The following is a 22,685-nucleotide window of genomic DNA, read 5'->3' on the forward strand; positions in this document are numbered from 1 at the left end:
CAAGTTATTAAAATTGACTGGTTTCTATTTTTAACCATCTAAGTATCTCACTAATATCACTCTTATGGAGTTGTGGATTAAGTAGCTCAGAAGGAACTTCTATATTCACAAACTAATTTGCAATTGTGTGTGTGGGGGGAGGGTTATTGCCCTCTTTAACAACAAACATAATATTATTTGGTACAAAAGTTCCATAAGAAAAGATTTCATAAATAGTGAGTTAGTGATGTATCAGGCTTAGTGTGGAAAGCTACCCTAGACACTGAGAATTAAAAATAATAACAACAATAATAAATTGTAACAATATGAACAGCATAATTTGAATGACAGAATTACTTGTAGTCACAGGACTTGGATGAGATAATTGTCAAAAATTCCCTTCTGATGAGATGAAAGACTTCTAACTCTAGGTTTACCAATAGAAATAGCAAACCTCCATAATCTCATTAATCAATGCAACACATAAAAGGAAGTTCAGGTGTAGAGCATGGGGAAAGATTCATTGATTCTTAGGTTGTATAGGTAACAGATGATAATGTGGGACTTCAGAGCTCATGGTAAGACATGAAAGTTCTTAGGAATCAGGAGCCTGGTGTTCTCCAATTCATCAGAATGAATGGAATTTTTGATTCCCATCTCATTCAAGCCCTGTGACCAGTTAAGTAGCCAGAGCTAAGGGAAAAGTTAGGTATGAATGGCCCCCATCAATATACAGAGAAACCAAGCAAAATAAGAAAATCCAGAAAACACATATTTGGGAGACCAAGTGAAGGGGAAATGATGCAAGTTTATTAACATTCTGTGTTTTAAGAGTCATGAGCATGACACAATGGAAAAATCACTGGCTAGGGAGTTTGATCTGATTTCAAGACCCACCTCTGATGCTCAGTCCTGGGGAGCTGCTTAAACTTCCTAGGATTCATCTTCCTCATCTTTCCAGCTTGCTTTATGATCCTTTGAAAAGATTTCAGAGTCAGTTTTTGGAACATGAAAAGGGAACGGAAGGCATAAACGAATCCAAAGTCTGCCTACCCTAACCTTCCTAAGTCATTGCAAGCTTGAGCTACATAGCTGAAACACACCCTATGGAGATTTTTATCGCAGTTTTCTCATTCCATCAGTCCCCTAAGGGCCTCCTTGTAGCAGAGGAAGCTGGAAGAGGCTGCCACAGAAGAGATCTGGGCACGCTAGGCGTGTGGGGTGTAGTAAGAGGAGGAGGGAGTTGTTGGGGTTCCGTACAGAAATTATTATTATTATCATCCCCATTTTGCAGATGAGGAAGTTGAGATGCAGTAACTTGCACTAGGGTTTTAAGTGACTGAGACTGGTTTTGAACTTGGGAACTTCCCGACTCCCCATCACTTGGGTAGTCTCTTTAGCCCCCGCCCCGGGAAGATTCTGAAAGGCGGGGGCGCACGCGCTCTTCCCCCCACCCAGCCAACGCCAGAGTCGGGATGTTTCTTAGCAACGGTCCAGCTCCAGCCACAACACTGCTAGCGAGCAGAGTTCTTTGGCGGGTCGTCTGAGTCCCCTTCTAGGTCTCGGTCTCGGTTTCGGTCTCGGTCTCGGTCTCGTCTCTTGAGTGCCTCTGGAGGGAGCGACCTTTCAGCCGCTCTTCCGCGCTTCTCCTTCTGCTCTTCCTTCTCCTCCCCGCCTCTTGCCAGCCCCCCAGGGCTTCCTCGTTGACCATGAGCAAAGATAAGGTGAGATGGGCAAGCGGATTACGCTGGGGAGTGATCTTACCTACCCCATGAACTCCAGTCGCGGGACCCGAGGGTTCCAAAGTGTGGCGTCCCAAGGTGGGCAGCGGGGAGCTCAGCTAGTCTTGGCACTCCCCTCGAGCTGGAGGGAGCATAGGTCGTGCCTCTACAGGTTTTAGAGTGCCCCCCTCATTGTACAGAGGAAGCAAGCGAGCCCAGGGAAGGTGTCCAGTCATTCACAGATAATGTTAGTGTCTGGGACAGGATTGGAATCCAGATGTTCCTGATTCGAGTCCACCATGCTGCTTGAAACCCATTTTACAAATGAACAAACTGGGATCCAGAGAGAACTTATATGGGTTGACACGGAAAAGTGTCGGGATCAGCCACTTCTCTCTCACTCCCTTTTCTCATTGTCCCTCTTCTCGAAGAGGACCAGGGATATCATCAACAAGGTGATCTTCAGGTGAATTGGACTTAAGTGAGACAGAGCTGTGCAAAAATCATCATTTTCCCAGAATTACCAGAGTCCAGTGGCAAGTCACTGATGGCAACCTTCTGTGTAGTGGGTAACATTGGCTTTTTTAAGCTAAGGTTTTTCCTGGGTCTCGGTTTGAAGAGATACCTATTCAGTGATTAAAGGACTATTCTTTTTCACCCCTCTTTAATGTCACCTTCTTCCATCTGGCCTCAGACCACTGCACCACAAACCCTACCCAATGAATATTGGATTCCCATTGTTTGCCAGAATTCCACAAAGCAAAATTATTCCATTATTTTAGATTTTTCTTTCCCTTAATATTCTGCAAGTTCAACCTTCTAGTGCCAATATCCTTACCTTTGACTGAAGATCACATTAATTAATTAACAAGCATTTTTAAGCACCTTTGTGCCAAGTGCTGGGGATATAAAAAAGAAAAAGAAAAATAAGAAAAAAAAAAAAAAGAAATGGGCTCAGCTTTCAAGAATTTTACATTCTATCTGTAAATATTATTTGAATAAAAAAATATCAAAAGATAGCCTTTGGGCATATCTAGTCCAGACCCTTCAGTATACAAATGAGAAACTTAGGGTCTAAAGGAGGAAAAGTATCTCACCATCAGTTAGACTTTAAGCTCTCTATATTCCTAGCTGCTAGAAGTGTACCTGCTGTACATTCACTAGAAACTGAATTATAATCCAAGTGTCCTAATTCAGAAGCCAGGACACTTCAACCATACTACGATGATCTACAATTCTTCTTCATCTAGTCCCATCCTTTTCTTTCCTATATTTTATTTAAGCATAGTTGTTGCCAAATAGAAATCAATATATCTGTAGAACATGTTTTGGAGCTACTCTCTGACCCTTACTCACACTAATAGATTGGGTCCCCAGAATTCAGCTATTAACTTGCCTCTTGAGATTCACAAAATAACCCTGAAAAATAAGCCCATGGAGAAGTTACCCAATGCTGGAGCACATAAACTTCCAAAATTTCCCCCATTGATTTCAATTAGTCAGTTAGGGTGAGCTTTTAGAAATGGAGGTGTACCAGAGTGATATAATTGATATAATATATCTCCCCAAACTGGGTATAGTCTCCATCACAGGTATCTAGAGTCCAGGATGAAAGCTTAGCAAGCCCATTGGTAGAGAAGTGATGACTCACAAAGCTGGAGGAAGTCCTTTTCTACTGTTTGGGTGGAACAATGGAAGGAGGGTAGTTGAGAAGTTCTCCTTTGACAAGTTGTAATTTTACTACCCCAAATCTGCTTTTCTCAATGTGTCCAGTATGTTTTTGGCTCCTTAAATCTACATTGCTGCCAAATGAAAGAAATCACCTTTCAAATATTCCTGGAATGATGATGAAAAAGTTAAATCCTCAGACCCTTTGAAGTTCATAAAGTCTTCCTCCTGATAGGATGGAGTTGATAGAAGAGTCCAAGGGTCAGGACTTTGGCTGGATTTGCTCTCCCCTGGGTTACCACTCACTGAGGAATGACCAGATATCCTCATCCACTTTGTATAATGTCACTTAAATTCTCCCTGTGGCTTTCAAGGACTTCATTCTTTGGTTGAGACAGATTTTCATCAGGTTATGGTATCAAGCAGTAGTACTATCATAAAACTTACTTTAAATTCAGTGGAGTAATTGATTGACCTATGAAATGACTCCCTATAAAAAGTGAATCATAACCATCATAATCATGCAAATTAAACAGAGTTTCTATAATAATGCCTAGCAACTTGCTTTACTTTAGAAACTCTGTTGATGCCATATAATCATCTTTTTATAAATTGGGCAACTTTATACTTTTGGGTATTTGTAATCTATAATTACCTATAAAGCTTCATGCTTCATTTCTATCAGAACCTAAGGTAATATTTATTTAAAATTTGACTTGTATTCATTAGATTGTGAATTTTTGATGAAAAATGATAGAATGTTGGTTTACTTATCTAGTAACATATCATTTAGCAAAATCTCCATTTACTCTGATATTTCATCGTATGGGGTGTCGGTGCTATCCTGGCTGCTAGATTCTCATCAGAGCACACCTTTGATAGTCCAGCAGACTCTACTGAGCCAAATGATGATGTATATGCTTATTGTCTAAGGACAAATAAGATAAATTTGAAGAGTCCAAATTCCAGGTTGCAAACAATAAGTTGATGCCTTTTTGGTCAGATCAAATATCCAAGACTATCTACTGGGTAGATAGAGACATTGTGAACTTGAGCAGTGTAAAAAGTACCCATATGGTTTGAATGTAAAATCACATACTTTTAATCACAAGTAGATTATTTTTAAATAAGAATTTACACTAAAATGTAAACTTATTGAGGGAAGGGACTTTTTCATTTTTGTCTTTTTATTTCCAGTACTTTGCACTCTGTGGATAACTAATAAATGTTAATTGTATAGTCGATTAGTGGATTTCATTAATTGCTTTTTCTGTTTGAGAATTTTCTAATAATTGAATTTTTCTTGCATTACTGTTATTATCTATTGTCTGTACTATGGCAATAGTCTTCCAACCTAGCCTACATGTCTCATCTTTCTCAGCTATAATCCATTCTCCACTTCAGCTACCAAAAGAGACAAGAGCTCCATAGTATCTCCAAGTTCAAATAGAGATTTCTCTAGCATTTGAATTTCATTATAACCTAACTCTTTGTGTATGTGTGTGTGTGTGTACTTGTGTGTTTGTGTGTGTGTGTGTGTATTTAACATTTTATTCCCCTTTATGCCCTCAACAATTCAGCTACACTGGTCTACTTGTCATTCCTCAAAATTCTCCATAACTTTTTTGTGCCATTGAATAGTGTCCTATACCTGGAAGGCTCATCTTAACATCCTTGTCACCTAGTTTTTTTGTTTCCCTTAAAGTCTCAGCTCAAATACCATTTCTCCAGGAGGCCTTTCCTAGTCCCCCCACCTTATCCCTCTTGAGATTACTTGTATAGATCTTGTATGTACCTATTGATGCACATAGTATCCCCACCCCCACAAAGATTATGAGCTCTTTGACTGGGTTTTTTTTAACTTTATATCCTTGGTCTTTAGTAGTGTACATGGAAAATAGTAAGCATTTATAAATGCTTTTATTGATTGATCACAACCAAATATTTTTGAGAACACTGATAAAATGACCTTTTCCAATTGTGGAGGAGTAGGATGTAGGAGAAAGTGAAGATTTTTAAAAACACCTACAAGCTAATACATTTTTAAAATTTGCAATTAAAGTAAAACTCCATTACTCTTTTGCTTCATCATGCCATGGAAGGGAGCCTAGGTTCTCAAAAGCTATGCCAGCTGAGAAGCTTTTAAAAACTTTGGATACTTTCCTAGAATGGGTTGTGTATGATACCACTTGAGCATCAGCTGAGCTCTGCCACTGGGTGATCTTGAAAATGTCATTAATCTCTTTTTCTTCATTTGACTAACTCTAAATATTTAATTTCAGAAATGTTTCCATTTCATTTTTGTGAATATTGTGATGATAAAGGGAGAAATCCCCTAACACTTAACACATAATACTGAATTATCTTTTGTTAGGATATTCTTCTGAGAGGAACTGGTATGAACCTACAAAATGATATGCTATTATTTTTTTAAAACAGTAGAGGGCATTCTCACACCATTTTAGTTGAAATGTGATTTTTAATGATCTCTGGGCATTTATTTTGTTTATAATTATAAAAATATATGTTATATAATGTATATATGATGATTATAATAATAAAAATTAATTATTTTGTTTATAATAATCTAGACCAGTTTTCCTTTCTTTCAGAAAAGAATAAATTATGCCTTAGTAAACAGAATGGATTTAACTTCAGAAAATGAAATGTGCTTTTTGTTTGAAATTTACTTATATATTCATTCTGTTTGAAAATGTGAACAGTGGTAAAAGCATTTTTGTTGAAGGAAAATTTAATATATTCTTCTCATTAGTGGAAAGTTTAACCTGAGATGGCATCATCAAGAATAGGAAAGTATACTTTCAATTCTTTTTAGTAGGATATTTAAAAAGAAATATAAACAACATGCAGCTGTTTTCATTTTAATATTAATTTTAAAATATAAACCAAATCAGACATTTTAGGTCTTAATTGCAGTTCTCTCAGTTTTAAAGATAAACATTTTTCAATGAGTTTCATACAGTTTGTTAATTGTCATAAAATTATGATAATAACTACTATGGCTTGACTAGGCTCTATCATCAAGATCTGTATGACTTTGGGCCTTAGTTTTCTCATCTATAAAAGGAAGGGGTTGGACTAGATGGCATTCAAAATGTCAATTTACTATGGTTCTAGAACCTTAAATATTTTAGAACTTGCTTTTTACATTAAGTCTACTTCAGCAAACATTTATTGAGAGCCAATTATATAAAGGCTAGATACTGGGGACAAAAACGAAATATTGCTTGCCCTTTAGAAGGTTACTTTGTACTATTTTCTAAATGTGTGTGTACTTCATAATCTAAAAATTGCTGTTTTATAGCATTGACTTATTAATAAAAGTAAAGTATGAATATTGATTATATGAAAATAGTCATCCTATACAACTGTCTTGAGGATCATGCAGAATATTGATAAGGGGTCACAATTTCTAGTTTTTTTCCAATTGAGTTACATAAATTGTAGCATCCAATTCAACTATGCTATAGGTATAATGATTCTCACATAAAAATGAAGTGGTTGTCTTACATGCAAATGGCAGAATTGGTTCTTTCACACTATTGTACACTGGTTTTTGAAAGTAATTATAATATAATATGTCATTTTTAGGTGCAGAAGAGAATTCTAGGTATAGTCATATGTGATAATCAATCAAGACATAAATACAAGTATTTATTCAGCACCTACTGTGTGCTAGGTCCTGGGGATATGAAGACAAAAATGAAAGTTCCTATAATTGGGGAGCTTGCACTCTGTTGGGGAAAACAACCTGTATACAACTAAATGTAAAGTAATTATAAGGCAGTTGTTATGTGTTCTTTGTTCATGAAGAGATCATGAAATTCCCTTCTTTCTTCCTCCCTCCCTCCCTCTCTCCCTTCCTTCCTTCCTATCGACCTTCCTTTCTACCTCCTTTCTCTTTCTTTTCCTTCCCTTTCCTTCTCTTCCCTTCCCTTCTCTTTCCTTTCTTTCCCTTCTCATGCCTTCCCTTTTCCCATTCTTTTCCCTTCCCTTGCCTTTCTTTCATTTCTCTTTTCTTCTTCCTTTCCTTTCCCTTCCTTTCTTCATAGGAAATCATACCTTTACCTGTGGGTGTTCAGCCCAAAGGAATGTAAATAGTTTTTTGTTTTTTTTTTTTTTAATTTCTTAGGACCTATATTTCTTTTTTAAGGACCATGCCTTAAACCCAAATCACTCTGGCTCTCATTGTTTGGCCAATAATAGGTCCCAGACCAAGATTCAGTTGGTCAATTATAAGGCAGTTTGGGAAGGAAAGGAGAGAGGGACTAGACTGGGAGGTTGAGGCAAGACTTCTAAGGTGGGAGGCAATATTGAATTGAACTTTATGGGAAGTTAAGATTTTTAAGAGAGATCTAATTCCAGACATGAGAAACTGTAGTACCGAGACACAGAAAGGGGAGTTCTTGGATCTCATGTGTGAGAGAGCTCAAAGATCAGTTTGTCTGGTTGTAGAGTGTGTGAAAGGGTGTAATATAAAATAAGTTTGGAAAGATAGACTGGAGCCTTAAAGAACTTTAAATGCTAAAGCCAGAACAATTTGAATTTTATCTTATTTATTTAGTGGCAATACAAGGCCACTAATTCTTGAGTAGGGGAGTGACATGGTCAGAAATGTGCTTCGGGAATTACACTTTGATACTGAGATGTCAAAGGTAGTTTGGATATGGAAGAGACAGGATATAGAGAGACCAATTATGATTTTGTAATCCTAGGAAGCTATAGCATTTGACCCAAGTGAGAACTGGTGAACAAGAATTGTGATTAGTAAATTATAATGAAGAAGTATAAAAGATTTTGAAGAGGTTAAAATTCTTATACCTGCTGGAATTAATAAGGACTTAATACAAGAGATACTATGTAATCTGAGGACTGAAAAAAGGAAATAATTTCAACAGACTTGAGCTATAAGGAAAAAAAACCACAACTTTTCTTTATATGAGGATAGGGAAGACACCAACATAGTAAATTTAGGACAAGATATGATTAGCAAATGACAGTTAAGTTGCCTAGTGGATAGAGCCCTAGACTTGGAGACAAGAAGGCCTGAATTCAAATCCAGCCTCAGGAACATCCAAGCTCACATGTCACTTGACCTTTGCTCCAGAGAAGGAAGTAGCAAACCACTCCAATATCTTAGCCAAAAAAAACAAAAACCAAACAAAAAAACCCCAAAACAAAAACATCAAAACCTCAAATGAGGTCATAAAGAACCAGATACAATTAAAATGACTGAACAACAACAAAAGTCATCTGGTTTGATTAGGATAGAATTCACATGGTGAAATAGGATGAGATAAAATTGAAATGTTTATTTGAAAACATAGGAACTGAATAAACTCCACTAAAGAAAAAAAACTTTCATTTTTGTCATTCTATCCCTAAAACAGTACAATATCTTAGATGGTATAAATACTTTTTTAAAATTAATTTTATAATTATAACATTTTTTGAAAGTACATATGCATAGGTAATTTTTTTTACAACATTATCCCTTGTATTCCCTTCTGTTCCGAATTTTCCCCTCCTTCTCTCCACCCCCTGTCCTAGATGGCAGGCATTCCCATACATATTAAATATGTTATAGTATATCCTAGACACAATATATGTGTGCAGAACCAAATTTTTTGTTGTTGTTGTTGTTGTTGTTGCAAAGGAAGAATTGGATTCAGAAGGTAAAAATAACCTGGGGAGAAAAACAAAAAATGCAAAAGTTTACACTTAGTTCCCAGTGTTCCTTCTCTGGGTGTAGCTGATTCTGTTCATCATTGCTCAAGTGGAACTGGATTAGATATTCTTTATATTGCTGTTTTATAGCATTGACTTATTAATAAAAGTAAAGTATGAATATTGATTATATGAAAATAATCATCCTATACAACTTGTCAGAATACATCCTCATTGATGAAGTGTATAATGATCTTCTGGTTCTGCTCATTTCACTTACATCAGTAGATGTAAGTTTCTCCAAGCCTTTCAGTATTCATCCAGTTGGTCATTTCTTACATAACAATAATATTCCATAACATTCATATACCATAATTTACCCAACCATTCTCCAGGTGATGGACATCCATTCATCTTCCAGTTTCTAGCCACTACAAAAAGAGCTGCCACAAACATTTTGGCACATACTGGTCCCTTTCCCCTCTTTAGTGTTTCTTTGGGATATAAGCCCAGTAGTAGCACTGCTGGATCAAAGGGTATGCACAGTTTGATAACTTTTTGGGCATAGTTCCAAATTGCTTTCCAGAATAGTTGGATTCTTTCACAACTCCACCAACAATGCATCAGTGTCCCAGTTTTCCCACAGCCCCTCCAACATTCATCATTATTTGTTCCTGTCATCTTAACCAATCTGACAGGTGTGTAGTGGTATCTCAGAGTTGTCTTAATTTGTATTTCTCTGATCAATAGTGATTTATGGTATAAATACTTAATAAATGTTTGTTTAAATGAGTTGAATTTTGTAGAGCCTTGACTTCTGGGTTTAGAAGTTAATATTTTATTGTCTGATTCAGAGAAGCAATTGAATATTTTTGAAGGAGGATGGGATGATATGTTAGGAAGATTATCCTGAAGGTAGTAAAAAATAGGTTATGGAAGGGAGAGACCAATTAGGAGACCGTTAAAGTATTCCAAATGATATTAAAGGCTTAAAATGGGTTAATAGTAATAAAACTGGAAAGAGCACAAATTTGAGTAATATTTTGAAGATCTATAGTTGAGATAACTGACTGAATGTGAGGTATGAGAGAAATTGAGTAGTCACAAAAGACTGAGCCTTTAATGTGTTTTGGATTTGTGATTTGGATAAAGCGTTTGGATTTAGACACATTGAACCTGAGATGAAGGTAGAACATCCAGTAGGGAGATGTTCAACTGGCTAGGAAAATAGAGCTGAAGTCATGATCTCTATCATGGAATTTCCAGGTTATCTTTTATTTTTGTTCTTGTTTGATGAAGTTTTCATCTTTACTCCCACAAAATTAAGTGGTCCCATTTATATAAAGTAATTCACAAGATGGTAAATGATCACATTGGGTTTATAAAGAATGGGAAGAAATTTAGGACAAATAAGTTTAATTGGTGAGAGAAGATCAAGCTGAAAGTATAAGTGTCACTAAGGAAGGTAAAGAGTTCCTAGATGGAGCCTTCTAGGTATTGCAATTAATGATTGCTCAGGGCAAAATGAAAATGGCAGAGGTTCTGGGCTGTACATAGGTATTTTGGGTAGGAAATGCTCCTAGATAAACCTTTAAGGCAAGTCATCCCATAGGATGACCTACCAAAGTAGGTCAGGTGTTAAAAGACCACCACTGAAAAATAAGGGGCCCAAGGATTGAGCTTTCCTAAGACAAACTGGATTTGTAAAAAAAAAAAAAAAAAAATGCATAAGATTGGCCTTGGTTATGCTTTTAGATTCCTTCTTCTCTAAAGGAAGTGTATATAATGGATACTGGATATTAAATTAGAAGACACTATACATTTGTATAATTGACCTATGACTTTATTATTTTCATACTAAACAATTTTGGTTTTCTTTATTTCCCCTATAGGAGAAAACACCAGGTAAAGAAAGAAGCAAAACACCAACCAAATTTTTGCCACAGTTGGCACCGGTAATTTGCATGTTTTTCTTATATATTTTCTTCAATATTGATAATAAGTTTTCAAATTTGAAATAAGCTCAGAGATTCTCAATTAAGAAAACAACTTCATTAGCTTTTGTTTTAGCTTTTTACTTTCCCCCCCTCCCTTAGACAGCAAGTAATCCAATATATGTTAAACATGTATTACAATTCTTTTATACATATTTCCACAATTTTTATGCTGCCCAAGAAAAATCAGATCAGAAAGGAGAGAAAATGAGAAATAAAACAAAAAGCAAGCAAACAACAAAAAAAATAGGTGAAAATACTATACTGTGATCCACATTCAGTCCCCAAAGTTCTCTTTCTGGATGCAGATGCCTCTCCATCATAAATTTGTTAGAATTGGCCTGAATCACTTCATACTAAATTAGCTTTTAAAGAAATTATATATTTCAAATTTCTTGAGAAAAAATTACGAAAACCTAATTCCTCAGAAGGTTTAGGAAATGGGGTTAATTAAATATTCTATCTGAAATAGTAACTATGCATAAAACATTACACATGACAGAGTGGGTAGATAGGTGGCCTGGGAATCAGGAAACTCAGGTCTAAGTCCTGTTTATGACATACTAGTTATATGACTCAAGGCAAATCAGTGTTCTAGCAACTCTCTCTCAAACTATAAACTGCTGAGAAATTACTGTTTTTGCCTTTTTTATATCTCTAATTATTTTTTGGCCTTTTTAATATCTCTAATGATTAACATAGTACCTGGTACATATTAAATACTTCATTTTTGTTGACCAAATCTGCAATGGGAGTCAGTTTCTACACTCTCTGGAACCCCACAGTAATTTCATCACAAATCTAAACAGGCCATCCCACAAAACTTCACAAAGCTTTGTCCATTCCAAATATAATTTTTTTTTGATAGGGGCAAATAGTCAAAAGAGCATCAGATTAAAAATCAGGACTCTGAGACTCTACTGGCTGTCCCCAAATTGAAATGTTCTCTTTCATCATATCCTCTTATTATTATCTCAGGCATCCTTTAAATCCCAAATAAAGTCCCATCTTCTTTAGAAGTGTCAAACTGCTTCCTGCTCTCTATGCCCCATCTCCAGTAACCAGATTAAAATGTAATCGGGAAGTATTTTATAAAATAAATAAAAATACAATTGAATATAAAAAATGTTAACATGTGGTTTGTGATTTTCTAAGTCAATATGCAGCCTGCAGGAATCCTTATATATAGTTTAATAGTCTCTCATTTCTATTTTAATTTGATACCACCATATAAGAAGCCTTTTCCAACATCTCTTAATTTTAGTACTTAACAATCTTTTCATTATTTCCTATTTTTCCTTTTTCCATAGTGTGTGTTTCAATATATAAATATAAATATAAAAACATTTGCAAATATACATATATAAACAATTACATATATACGTTTGTTTAGTGTCTTCTTGAGTAGATGGTGAACTCTTTGAAGGCATGGACTGCCTTTTGGTTCCTTTGGAATCTCTGGTTACTTTGCATGCCCTGCCTCACTTAAATACAATTCTCTTGCAAGTCAGGACATCACTTTCCTGATGTCATTGGTCCTCTTCCAGAATGAAGGACAAACAGCAAACAATAACAACAAATTACAATTTCCAGTGCTTAGTATAATATCTGGTTCATAGTAAAGAATTAATAAATGTTAATAGGTTGAAAAGCTGCCAGCCATATTTGTGACTTTGAACATGTAAAGTCAACTGGCATTTTTTTTAAAATGAGAGTACTATAGATGACATTGCTAAATTTTGATGCTACAAAGAAAGGCAAAAATAGTCTCTGGCCTAAAGAAACTCATAAGAGGAGTTTCATTGAAGGAAAGATAATATGTACACAGTGATGTCTAAACAAGATATATTAAGGGACAATTGGAGGTAATTACAGAGGAAAGGCATTATTCTTGAGGGTTTGGAGGAAAGGCTTCTCATATAAGGTAGGATTTTAGTTGAGATTCAGATAAGTTAAGGAAGCCAAGAAATAAAGATTTCTGGGAGGGAATTTCAGGGTTTGGTGACGGTTATTTTTTGTCTTTTGTTTTTCAAAAAGAATCAATGACATCAGGAAGATCATATTTTGACTTGCAAATGAATTAGATTTAAGTGAAATAGGGCTATGCAAAAGCATCAGCTTCATTTTCTACTTTAGTTATCTGGATCTAGTGGCAAGACAGAGTTCAGAATAACTAGAGATGGTCTCAGATGCAGAGAAAGACTTTGGCCTTTTTAAGCTAAAGTCTTTCCCAGATGTGAGACAATATATATTCAGTGATTTAGGCTAGATAAGGAATTAGGCAAAAGATGGCTTAGTTTGCTTACTCAGAAAAAAAAAAATCAGTCTGGGGGGAAGGTCTTCAGGGTTTCTGTCGAGAATAGAAACAATTGCTATTTACACTCACTTGGATGCATTAAAACTCAATGACCAATTGAGTCTTGGACTGGAAGCTATTATTGGCCAGTCAGTGAGAGCCAGTGTGATTTGGGCTTAAAGAAATAGTTAAGTATTTCCATTTTAATCTGATGGGCTCAAAGTCTTGTTTTCTAGAGCTCTATTTCAAGGAATCAAATGAAATTACATGGGACAGAAGAGTTGATTGTTCTAGTTTTTATTTTAAAAAATTGAATAAAGAAGTAGGGAAGAGGAAAAAAAATCTAGCCACTAACCCCAAGATATCTTATGAGTTTAAGCAATCAAAATTTATATTCTTTTAAGAAGAGAACCCACATATAAGTGTATCATTTCCCCATGTAGACAGAAGGAAGAAGGGCAGACATGTAGTTATTGGTTACAATTAATGAAAAGATGTGGTAGTATTTAGAGTGTCTTAGGAAAAAGAAATAACATGTGGGTCAGTGTCACTGAATCAGAGAGTCTATGATTAGTGGACTGGAAAGGTAGGAAAAGAGAATACTCAAAGTGGGCATGTTGGAGATAGAACCAAGATGGTAGATAAGAGAAGCCCTCAATTGAGCTCTCCCAAATTCTCCTCCAAACTAAACTATAGCCTCAAATTAAATACTGGAGTGGCAGAGCAAACAAAAGGTTGAGTAAAGAAATTTTCTGGTTCAAACAACTTAAGAGGTCACTGGGAAAGGTCTGTCTCATTATGGTGGTGGTTTAATGGGCTTGGAACACAAGGCAGAAGCACAGCACAGGCTATGCCCCCAGGAAGCCTGAAGCTGACTTTAAGGTGGTTGCATTTGGAAGCTTTCATCCCAAGGACTGGGAGAGGTGTTGGACAACTCAGTAAGGAGATTGCAGGGGTCCTTAGCTAGTGCTGGGTTCCTTATCCTGTTGCATTGCCCATACATAGTTCCCAATTGAAGTCCCAGGCCAAAAGGAATGATAGCACTTGTGGCTACAGAGAAGCAAGCAAGGGTCCTGGATTGAAGTTATGAGACAGAAGTACTTGTTGTTACTCATGGGGGAATAAGGACATTGTATCAATTCTAAGACAGAGGGAAACACTAGCAATTGTGACTGAAGGAGTGTGAGGAACCTCGTCAAAATCCTAGGTACAGGAGGAGTGCTAGAACTGGTGATTATAGGAGAACAAGGTCCTTTCTTGGATAAAGACCCGAAAACAGACTGGAAGAGCAGTGACCATACCTCTCCCTTGATCATCCCTACAAACAAAAACTTGTAGAACTAGCTCTGAAAATAGCAACATAAAAGTCCTGAAGTTTAGGGCCCAACTTTAACATTAAGTCAAAAATTTAGAAATAAACTGGAAAATGGGCAAACAAGAAAATAATTTGACCATAGAAAGTTAATTATGGTGACAGAGAAGATAAAGACACAAATTCAGAAGACAAGGAAGTCAAAACAGCTGCATAATAATTCCTGGAAGAGGTCAAAAAAGTTTTTTAAAATCAAATAAGAGAGGTAAAGAAAAAAATTGGAGAAAGAAATGAGTGATACAGGAAAATTATGAAAATAGAATCAACAGCTTAGTAAAAGAGGCACAAAAAATTGAATAAATGATAAAAGATAGATGAAAATCCACTGAAGATAAAACACCTCAGAAAGCAGAATTAGCCACATTGGAAAAGAGATCACAAAAATTCACTGAAGAAAAGAACAATTTAAGAAATAGAATTGGCCAAATGAAAAAAAAAAAAGGTACAAAAACTTGAAGAAAATAATACCTTAAAAAATAGAATTGAGCAAGTAGAAACTAATGATTCCATAAGACACCAAAAAACTGTAAAACAAAATTTAAAAAAATGAAAAAAATAGAAACAAATGTGAAATATCTCATTGGAAAAACACTTCGAATGTGGAAATATTTTTCATGACTGTACATTTGTAATCTATATCAAATTGTACACTTTGTCAAGGAGGTAGGAGATGAGGGAAGAAGAGAATATAGTGCTCAAAATTTAGAAAGAAACAAAAAAATTTTGTTTGTATGTAATTGAGAAAAAAATAGAGGCCCCATGTTCAAGGCTCTCTGCATTTTCTAAGGATTAAAAACAAGAAGAATCACCAAATATTCTTTTCCCTCAAGGAACTTACATTTTTTGGAAGGAACACAACTACTATACAAATAAGTAGCTATAATATATATATATATATATATATATATATATATATATATATATATATATACTAAATAGATGCAAAAATTTAAAAAATTTTTAAATTTCAAACATAATATCCTCCCCAAATATTTTTAATCAATAAAATTATCTATAGATTTGAAATCTAAGATGCTTTTATTTGGCATCTTGAAATACATGTACATGATCAAAATCTCTAATGTACATAGTTTCAAATATTTAAAAGCAATACAAAAGTCTTTACCTATAGAAATTTAAGAAAATATCACTTTAGTTTTTTTAAACTACTGTCATTTGAAAACTTAGATATTTATTTGAATATTAATGTTAACACAATGTTATGACTGAAGATGTTTTGTTTCATTTAAAATTTTTGATCTTCTCCAAGGGCAACTACATTTGAAATGAAGAATAAAGCATATGGTGTCTCCTAATTCCTTTGATTTGAGGGCTTAATTTTGATCTTTTTATTCATCTTTTTGGCTTTATCTCACATTTATATTGCTCTCTATCATACTCGATAAATCTAACCCTATCACATAATTTCATCAATGGAGCTCAACAACTCTCAAGCACAACTAATACCTTAACAAGTATGCTTTCAATCACATGCCAGACTTTGCTTAAGCTCTCCAGTGAAGGGAACTCCATGATGGCACAAGTCTACCCATTTCACTTTTAAATATTTCTCAACTTTAGGAAGGGTTTTTTTTGTCTGTTTTTTTTACATCAGATCCAAGTTTGCTATGAGTTTTACCCATTATTCCACATGGTCTCTTCTTTAAGACCAGTTGGAATGATTTTATTTCCTCTACACATAACAGCTCTTCAATATTTGAAAACAGCTATCATGTTTACATTGAGTATTTTCCTTTTAAAGCTGGACATCTTCAATCATTTAAAGTAAATTTCATTACTTTAAAATAATCTCTAAGCCATCCTGGTTTTCCTCTTCTATATGTTCTCAAGATTATCAGTTTTCTTTCTTTTTTCTTTTTTTTAAATCAGTTTTCTTTTTAAAATTTGGTGCCCTATGCTAAAAAACAGCAGCAAAATATTACATTTTTAATAGGACAATCACTCTTTAATCCTGGACACCCTCCCTCTGTCAATTCAGGTTTATCTCAACATGTTGATTTTTTCCTGAGTTTTCAATCCTGTGCAAGAGTGTAAAGGGAAAGTGAATGTCTATGATATATGAATAGGTTAAAAGCTGAGAGGAAAATACAGATTATGCTCTGAGGAGCCCCTGAAATTAGGAATGGCAAGATGAGGAACTATTTTGAAATTTAATTTAATTATTTTTATTTATTTATTTATTTGTTTGTTTGTTTATTTTTGCTGAGGCAATTGGGGTTAAGTGATTTGCTCAGGCTCATACAGCTAGGAATTGTTGAGTGTCTGAGACCAGATTTGAACTCAGATTCTCCTGATTTTAGGGCCGAAAATTTAATTTAAGATTTTATGATATATTTGTTCTGGGGTCACAAGATTTTATTCTTGTGGAATTCTTTAGTTATTTTCCTTATCCTAATTATTCACAGTGCCTAGTAGAAGAAAAGGGTTAGTTCTTATAATACAGGTATAAGGTAGTATAATATACTATTTGCAGCAAATGGTATTTATTGGTGAGAAAGAGTTTCCCTCTAGCAAATAATATTTAAGGGACAGATAGTGATAATGGTAGTAATGGTGAATTCTTTTCTTTGCCTTCTTAATCTTGTATAAGGGTCAGAGCAAGGCCAATTTTGGTTGGTTTTTGGTAGATTGAATGGAGTTTAAAATCTGAAAAACCTAAAAAAGGCATTCTTCTCCATGTGGTATTTTCTTTTTTATTATTATTATTTTCTCTTGTTTATTTTCTTTTAAAGTCTGCTTTCTTCTAGGGTACTTGTTCTTTCCTTTCCCAGCCCACCCATTCTTTTGTTGTGATTATTCTTATTCAGTAGGAATAGTGAGAACAGTGGATTTCTCAACCTATTGTTGGTGCTGTCATTTCAGACTTTTTTGTAATCCCTATTTGTGTTTTTCTTGGCAAAAATACTGGAGTGGTTTGTCATTTGCTTCTCTGACTCATTTTACAGATGGGGAAACTGAGGCAAACAGGGTTAAGTAACTCATCCAGGATGATACAGCAAGTGTCTGAAGCCATATTTGAATTCAGGAAGATGTCTCCCAGTCTCCAGGCCAAGTACTTTATTCCCTGTACCACCTAACTGCCCTTAAGGAATGGAGTAAACATGATCAATAGTAGCTAGGGGAATTCTAGAACTTTTGTAGCAAAATATGAAGGACCCATGTACACAAATATTAGCTATTGAAACTCCTTTTTTAGACTCTAAAGGATTACTTGTGTGGACCAGTTGCAGTGATTTTGGTAATGTATCTTAGAACTTTCACATATATAATTCAATCTGTTGGTCTGTTCTCTTCTTCTAGTATCGCTATCAGTTTCACTTATTTTGAAATTACTTTTGAAAATACTTTATTATTAATAACATCTCAGATTTCATGAAAAAATTTAAATAGACTCATAATTATACTACTGTCTCTTAAAGACTTTATTCATTATTTTTAGATAAGTTCCAAACCCCAATGGCAACAGGCAGCTCCTTCATTCCAATTGAGAGTAGACGAGGAAGATGAAGAAGACTTCACTATTAAAAATGAACGATCTCCTGGTAAGATCCTCATTTCTAACTTAAATTTAGAGAAAATTTTCAAGGAAAAATTTACAGATCATGGCAAATATGGTCAGTAAATCAATAAAGTTGGGTCACAGTCATGCCATTTTTTCTAATAGAAAAAAATCCATTTAAATGTTTTCTCTTAAATGAACATATCTACTAATTTTTATATAGTTATAAATACCACAAAGGCTGTTATTTTAGAAACTATGATGAATTATAATACTACTTAGTCACATCACAAATAGAGCATTCTGAGAATTTATGTATTTTAATATTCTCTGCATGAAAAATTAGGATAAGTTTTTCTTAGAGGAATTTCACTTAAAATGTAAAAATTTTCTAAAAGTTATAGTTCATTAAAATATTTTCCATTATTTTGAGCCTTATTGTTCAGCAAATATCATTAAACCTAGAAGTAATGATTAAGTATGGTTCTGTATATTTACTAAAATAGTTTTATATATTTTTATTCACAAGTTTTAACTGAGATTTTAAGCATAAAAGATTATGTTGAAAATTGGGTACATTATGACTTCATCTTAAGTTATGATTAGTTTTGATACATCTTTAAATAACCTTTTTCTTGCAATAGATAAGATTTTAATTATGAAAAGAAAAAAATAAAATGTAATATAATATGATTGCAAAAGACTTATTTGTATTCTCTTACAGATTATCAAACTATTAATTACTTTTAAAAATAGCATTTTATTTAGAATATTTAAGTGTGAATCATTATTGTCTTAGTAATCATCTTTGTATATATTTAAGCGGACTACAGGGAGCATATTGCAAAAAAGGGCAAAAAACGGGAACAACATTTTGATGAAAATCTTCCTGGACCATCTTCAAAAGGAAAAGGCAAAAATCCCCGTAAAGAACGTGAACATTTTCGAAGTGCTCTTGTTAACATCATTATGTAAGTCCCATGAATTATTATAAATTTGTTTTTATGAGTTAAAATAGTCAAAAACTTTAGTGAGTTTTTAAAGATTTAAACCAAAGGATGCAAAGGATACATTACCATCAGATATTATATGTATAAAAGCATTACATGCTTTTTAAAAAAATATTTATTTATTAATAAATATATTTAAAAGTGTAAGGACATTATTCAAACCTCACTAAGTCATGGTTAAGCTCCTAAAAAGATGTAGATACCCTAAATATCTCAGTGCTCTGTGTTGGTTGATGAGTGGAATGATGGGGATTTTGGTGGTGGTCACTGAGGCTTATGGGAGATTCTAGCACAGATTTCTTCAACACCTAGAGGTCCTGTCTACTGAGGCTGATGGGCAAAGGAGAGAGTAGCAAGGTGAGAAGGCCCAGCTAAGTGGACGACTATTTTATGTGCTTTCAGAGAGCAGCATAGATGTTCCTTCTCTTTAGCCTTTTCTGAATATTTCCTAACTATTGCTTTATTATTTGTTGTGACTCTTAGAAGTTATTAACATCAAAGAATTCAGAAGTATTGAGCTTGAAGACTAATGACTATTTTGTCAGGGCTCATGCCACAATTTACACATGTAAAACTATGTGGTATGATATAGTTACTTTTCACAGAACCTCATTACACTTGCAGTTATTTTTCTGACTTAAAGGATAAAGAGATGGGAATGGATATTTGCACAAGACAAGATGGGACACTGGAGGCACCATAATCATGCTTTCAAGTGGCAAAAAGAACATGAGCAACATTAATTTTTGATAATTTATTGCAATTTATTGCTATAAAATACTCAAAACGTTTTATTAAAGATTTGAACTTCCAAATTTTTGGCAGAGGGTAAAGGTTTAAAATGTTTTTGTAGTTTAAAAAAAATTTTTTTTATGTTAACTGACTTCAGTGTTTTTATGGATTCTCAACTAACACGGAGTTAGATTCTCTTTATATTGTTGACACCCAGATGAAGACATGCACTACAGTATAGGAGGTTAGAGAATAAAGACAACAATTTAAAAACATAGAGTGCTGTCATCAAACATGAAATATAACAGGAATTTCTATCTATTTAGTATGATTTTAAAAATCATGTGTGACAAACGTCTTTTTCAGATCATTGAAATTGTTCCTTGTGAACACTGGGAAGTGAATGTAAATTGTTAGCATTACTGTCTATCTACCCAGGTTATTTATGCAACAAATGTGCATACAAAAAATGTGCAACAAAAAAATGGTATTTACACACATGTATTGTATCTAGGTTATATTGTAACATATGTAAAATGTATGGGATTGCCTGTCATTGGGGGAGGGGAGTAGAGGGAGGGAGGGGATAATGTGGAAAAATGAATATAAGGGATAATGTTATAAAAAAAATTTTACTCATGCATATATACTGTCAAAAAATTATAAATAAAATAAAAAAGAAAGAAATTGTTCCTTGTTTGATGCTTAATCTATGCTTGTATCCTACTGACAAACTTCTCTGATACACACTCCCAGTCTGGACTACTTAGTGCTAGCTGCTCCTTGAAACTTCCCAAAAATCTTATGCTCAATTCTTATTTGATCTCTAGATTCTGGCAGTTCCTGTCCTACCATTAACCAGATTTTAGCTATGAAAGAAAGGGTAGAAGAAAGACAAAAAAAAGTCAAGGTCCTGGGCATAGAGAAACCAGGACAATGGAAATGTTGAAGGAATTAAATATGTTGAAGGATGTAAAAATATAAAAGAAAAAAGCCAGCTAGGATGAAATACCTTATAGGAAAAGAAAAAAGAAAAATGAGAATGGTAAAGAATTAAAATCTGAATTTATTGTTTTCTCTAAAAATTTACATGCAACTAAATTGTTATTTTTGGCTCATTTGGTGATAGAAAAAGATATATATATACATATACATATATATGTATGTATAATATTGTATAAATATTTGTGATTAAAAACAGGATTAAGAGAGATAATTAATATAAAAACATTTCCAAAGAAAAGTTTGTATGACATTTTGCTAGTAAATTTTTAAATTTCTAAGTATATAACATTAGATTTTTACTCAAAAATGAAAGTTTGGAATGTTATCAAATAAGCCAGCAATATTAAGATACTATATTCCTTAACAAAAAAAGTCATGTAAATATAGATTTCTAGCAAATAGTATTGAAAATGTTATGAATTTGTTCTCTTTAGGAGATTAAATAGTTTTGTCCAGCAATAATATTGATACTAGATATAGGAGCCTTCTTGATGGCAAAGTTAGCTGCAGGATAAAGTGAGGTAGAAAAGTAAGCAAAATCATTTTTGATGAGGGTTTTTTTTTTTTAAGTTCAAAAATCATTCAAACTAAGTGCATGCAAAAATGACAATGACAAATTTGAAATCTGGGCATTTGCGGCTTCTGTTTCATCACTTTATTAAGGTATTCTATTTAGTTTAATTCAATAGATATTTCTTAGGATTTTACTGTAAGGAAGGCATTGTGATAAGTTTTAGGCATACAAAGATAAAAATGAAATAATCCCTCACTTTGAGAGTTTACATGTAGTGGTGAGATACAATAGATTCAGAGATAGATGGATACAAATCAGTTTGAAGAAAAAAATCAACAGCTATAGAGTGGGAAGGAAATCAGAAGTGCTTCACCTAGGAGGGTGAATCTATATCTATACTAAAGAAAAATAAAAATTTCTGAGAGGCCGAGATGAAGGATGATACTGCAGATGGAATGCACAATTTGTGGAAAGGCAGAGGAATGGCAGAAAGAATGCTGAATTTGAGAAAAAGGAGGTGAAACAATTTGGCTGAAATATAGAATGAGATTAAGGATAATAGGGGAAGATAATGTGATGTAAGAATAGAAAGGTAGAATGAACAAAATTTGTTGCTAAATATACTTAATACCAAAGGCTTTTAAGCACAGAACTCTATTTGAAGAATATCTTGTTGTGGAAGTAGGATCTAAAAGATCTGACAGTTATTAGATATGGGGAGATGTGTAACATGACTTCATTTTCCATATTTGTAAAATTACTTTGATCAGTACAAATTCAATTAACTGCTAATTTCTATATAAGGATCCCTGCAAGCAACATATTGGCTGATTTTAAATAAAATGCTATTTGTTGTATTTTTGTTTATTTTGTTGGATATGTCCCATTTGGTTTCAATGCAGTCAAGAGCATTATGGGTTGTATATGACCCATATTGCATTTAATATTTCTTCTAAGATGTATCCCAACTTTAGATCTCTGATGTAATCTCTAAAAACAAAACTAAACAAAAAAACCCCCCAAACTTCCTTTACTTAGGAGAAACAAATTACTGGATAATATCTCCCTTTTAAATTTATTTTGTATTCTTCTGTTCCTATAATTTTGCTTCTATCATCCAAATCAGAACAGTGAGAGAATGGGAGAAAATGAGTTGGATGGGGGAGGATAGAAGATAGTGATAATG

The 22,685-nt window shown here is 34.0% G+C and overlaps 1 protein-coding gene across 1 annotated transcript in view; it reads left to right on the forward strand.

Annotated features, from left to right (window-relative positions):
- The first annotated feature begins 1,243 nt into the window (after nucleotides 1-1,243).
- DNAH7 (dynein axonemal heavy chain 7) overlaps nucleotides 1,244-22,685 on the forward strand; it is a 278,808-nt gene continuing 257,366 nt past the window's right edge. The window contains exons 1-4 of the mRNA XM_074302814.1: nucleotides 1,244-1,703; nucleotides 10,949-11,011; nucleotides 18,179-18,281; nucleotides 19,062-19,209. Of these exons, the coding sequence (XP_074158915.1) occupies nucleotides 1,689-1,703; nucleotides 10,949-11,011; nucleotides 18,179-18,281; nucleotides 19,062-19,209 (329 nt within the window). The 5' untranslated portion in view covers nucleotides 1,244-1,688. The remainder of the gene's footprint in view (nucleotides 1,704-10,948; nucleotides 11,012-18,178; nucleotides 18,282-19,061; nucleotides 19,210-22,685) is intronic.

The sequence above is a fragment of the Sminthopsis crassicaudata genome, chromosome 3, assembly GCF_048593235.1.
Source record: "Sminthopsis crassicaudata isolate SCR6 chromosome 3, ASM4859323v1, whole genome shotgun sequence".
Classification (NCBI taxonomy): Eukaryota; Metazoa; Chordata; class Mammalia; order Dasyuromorphia; family Dasyuridae; genus Sminthopsis; species Sminthopsis crassicaudata.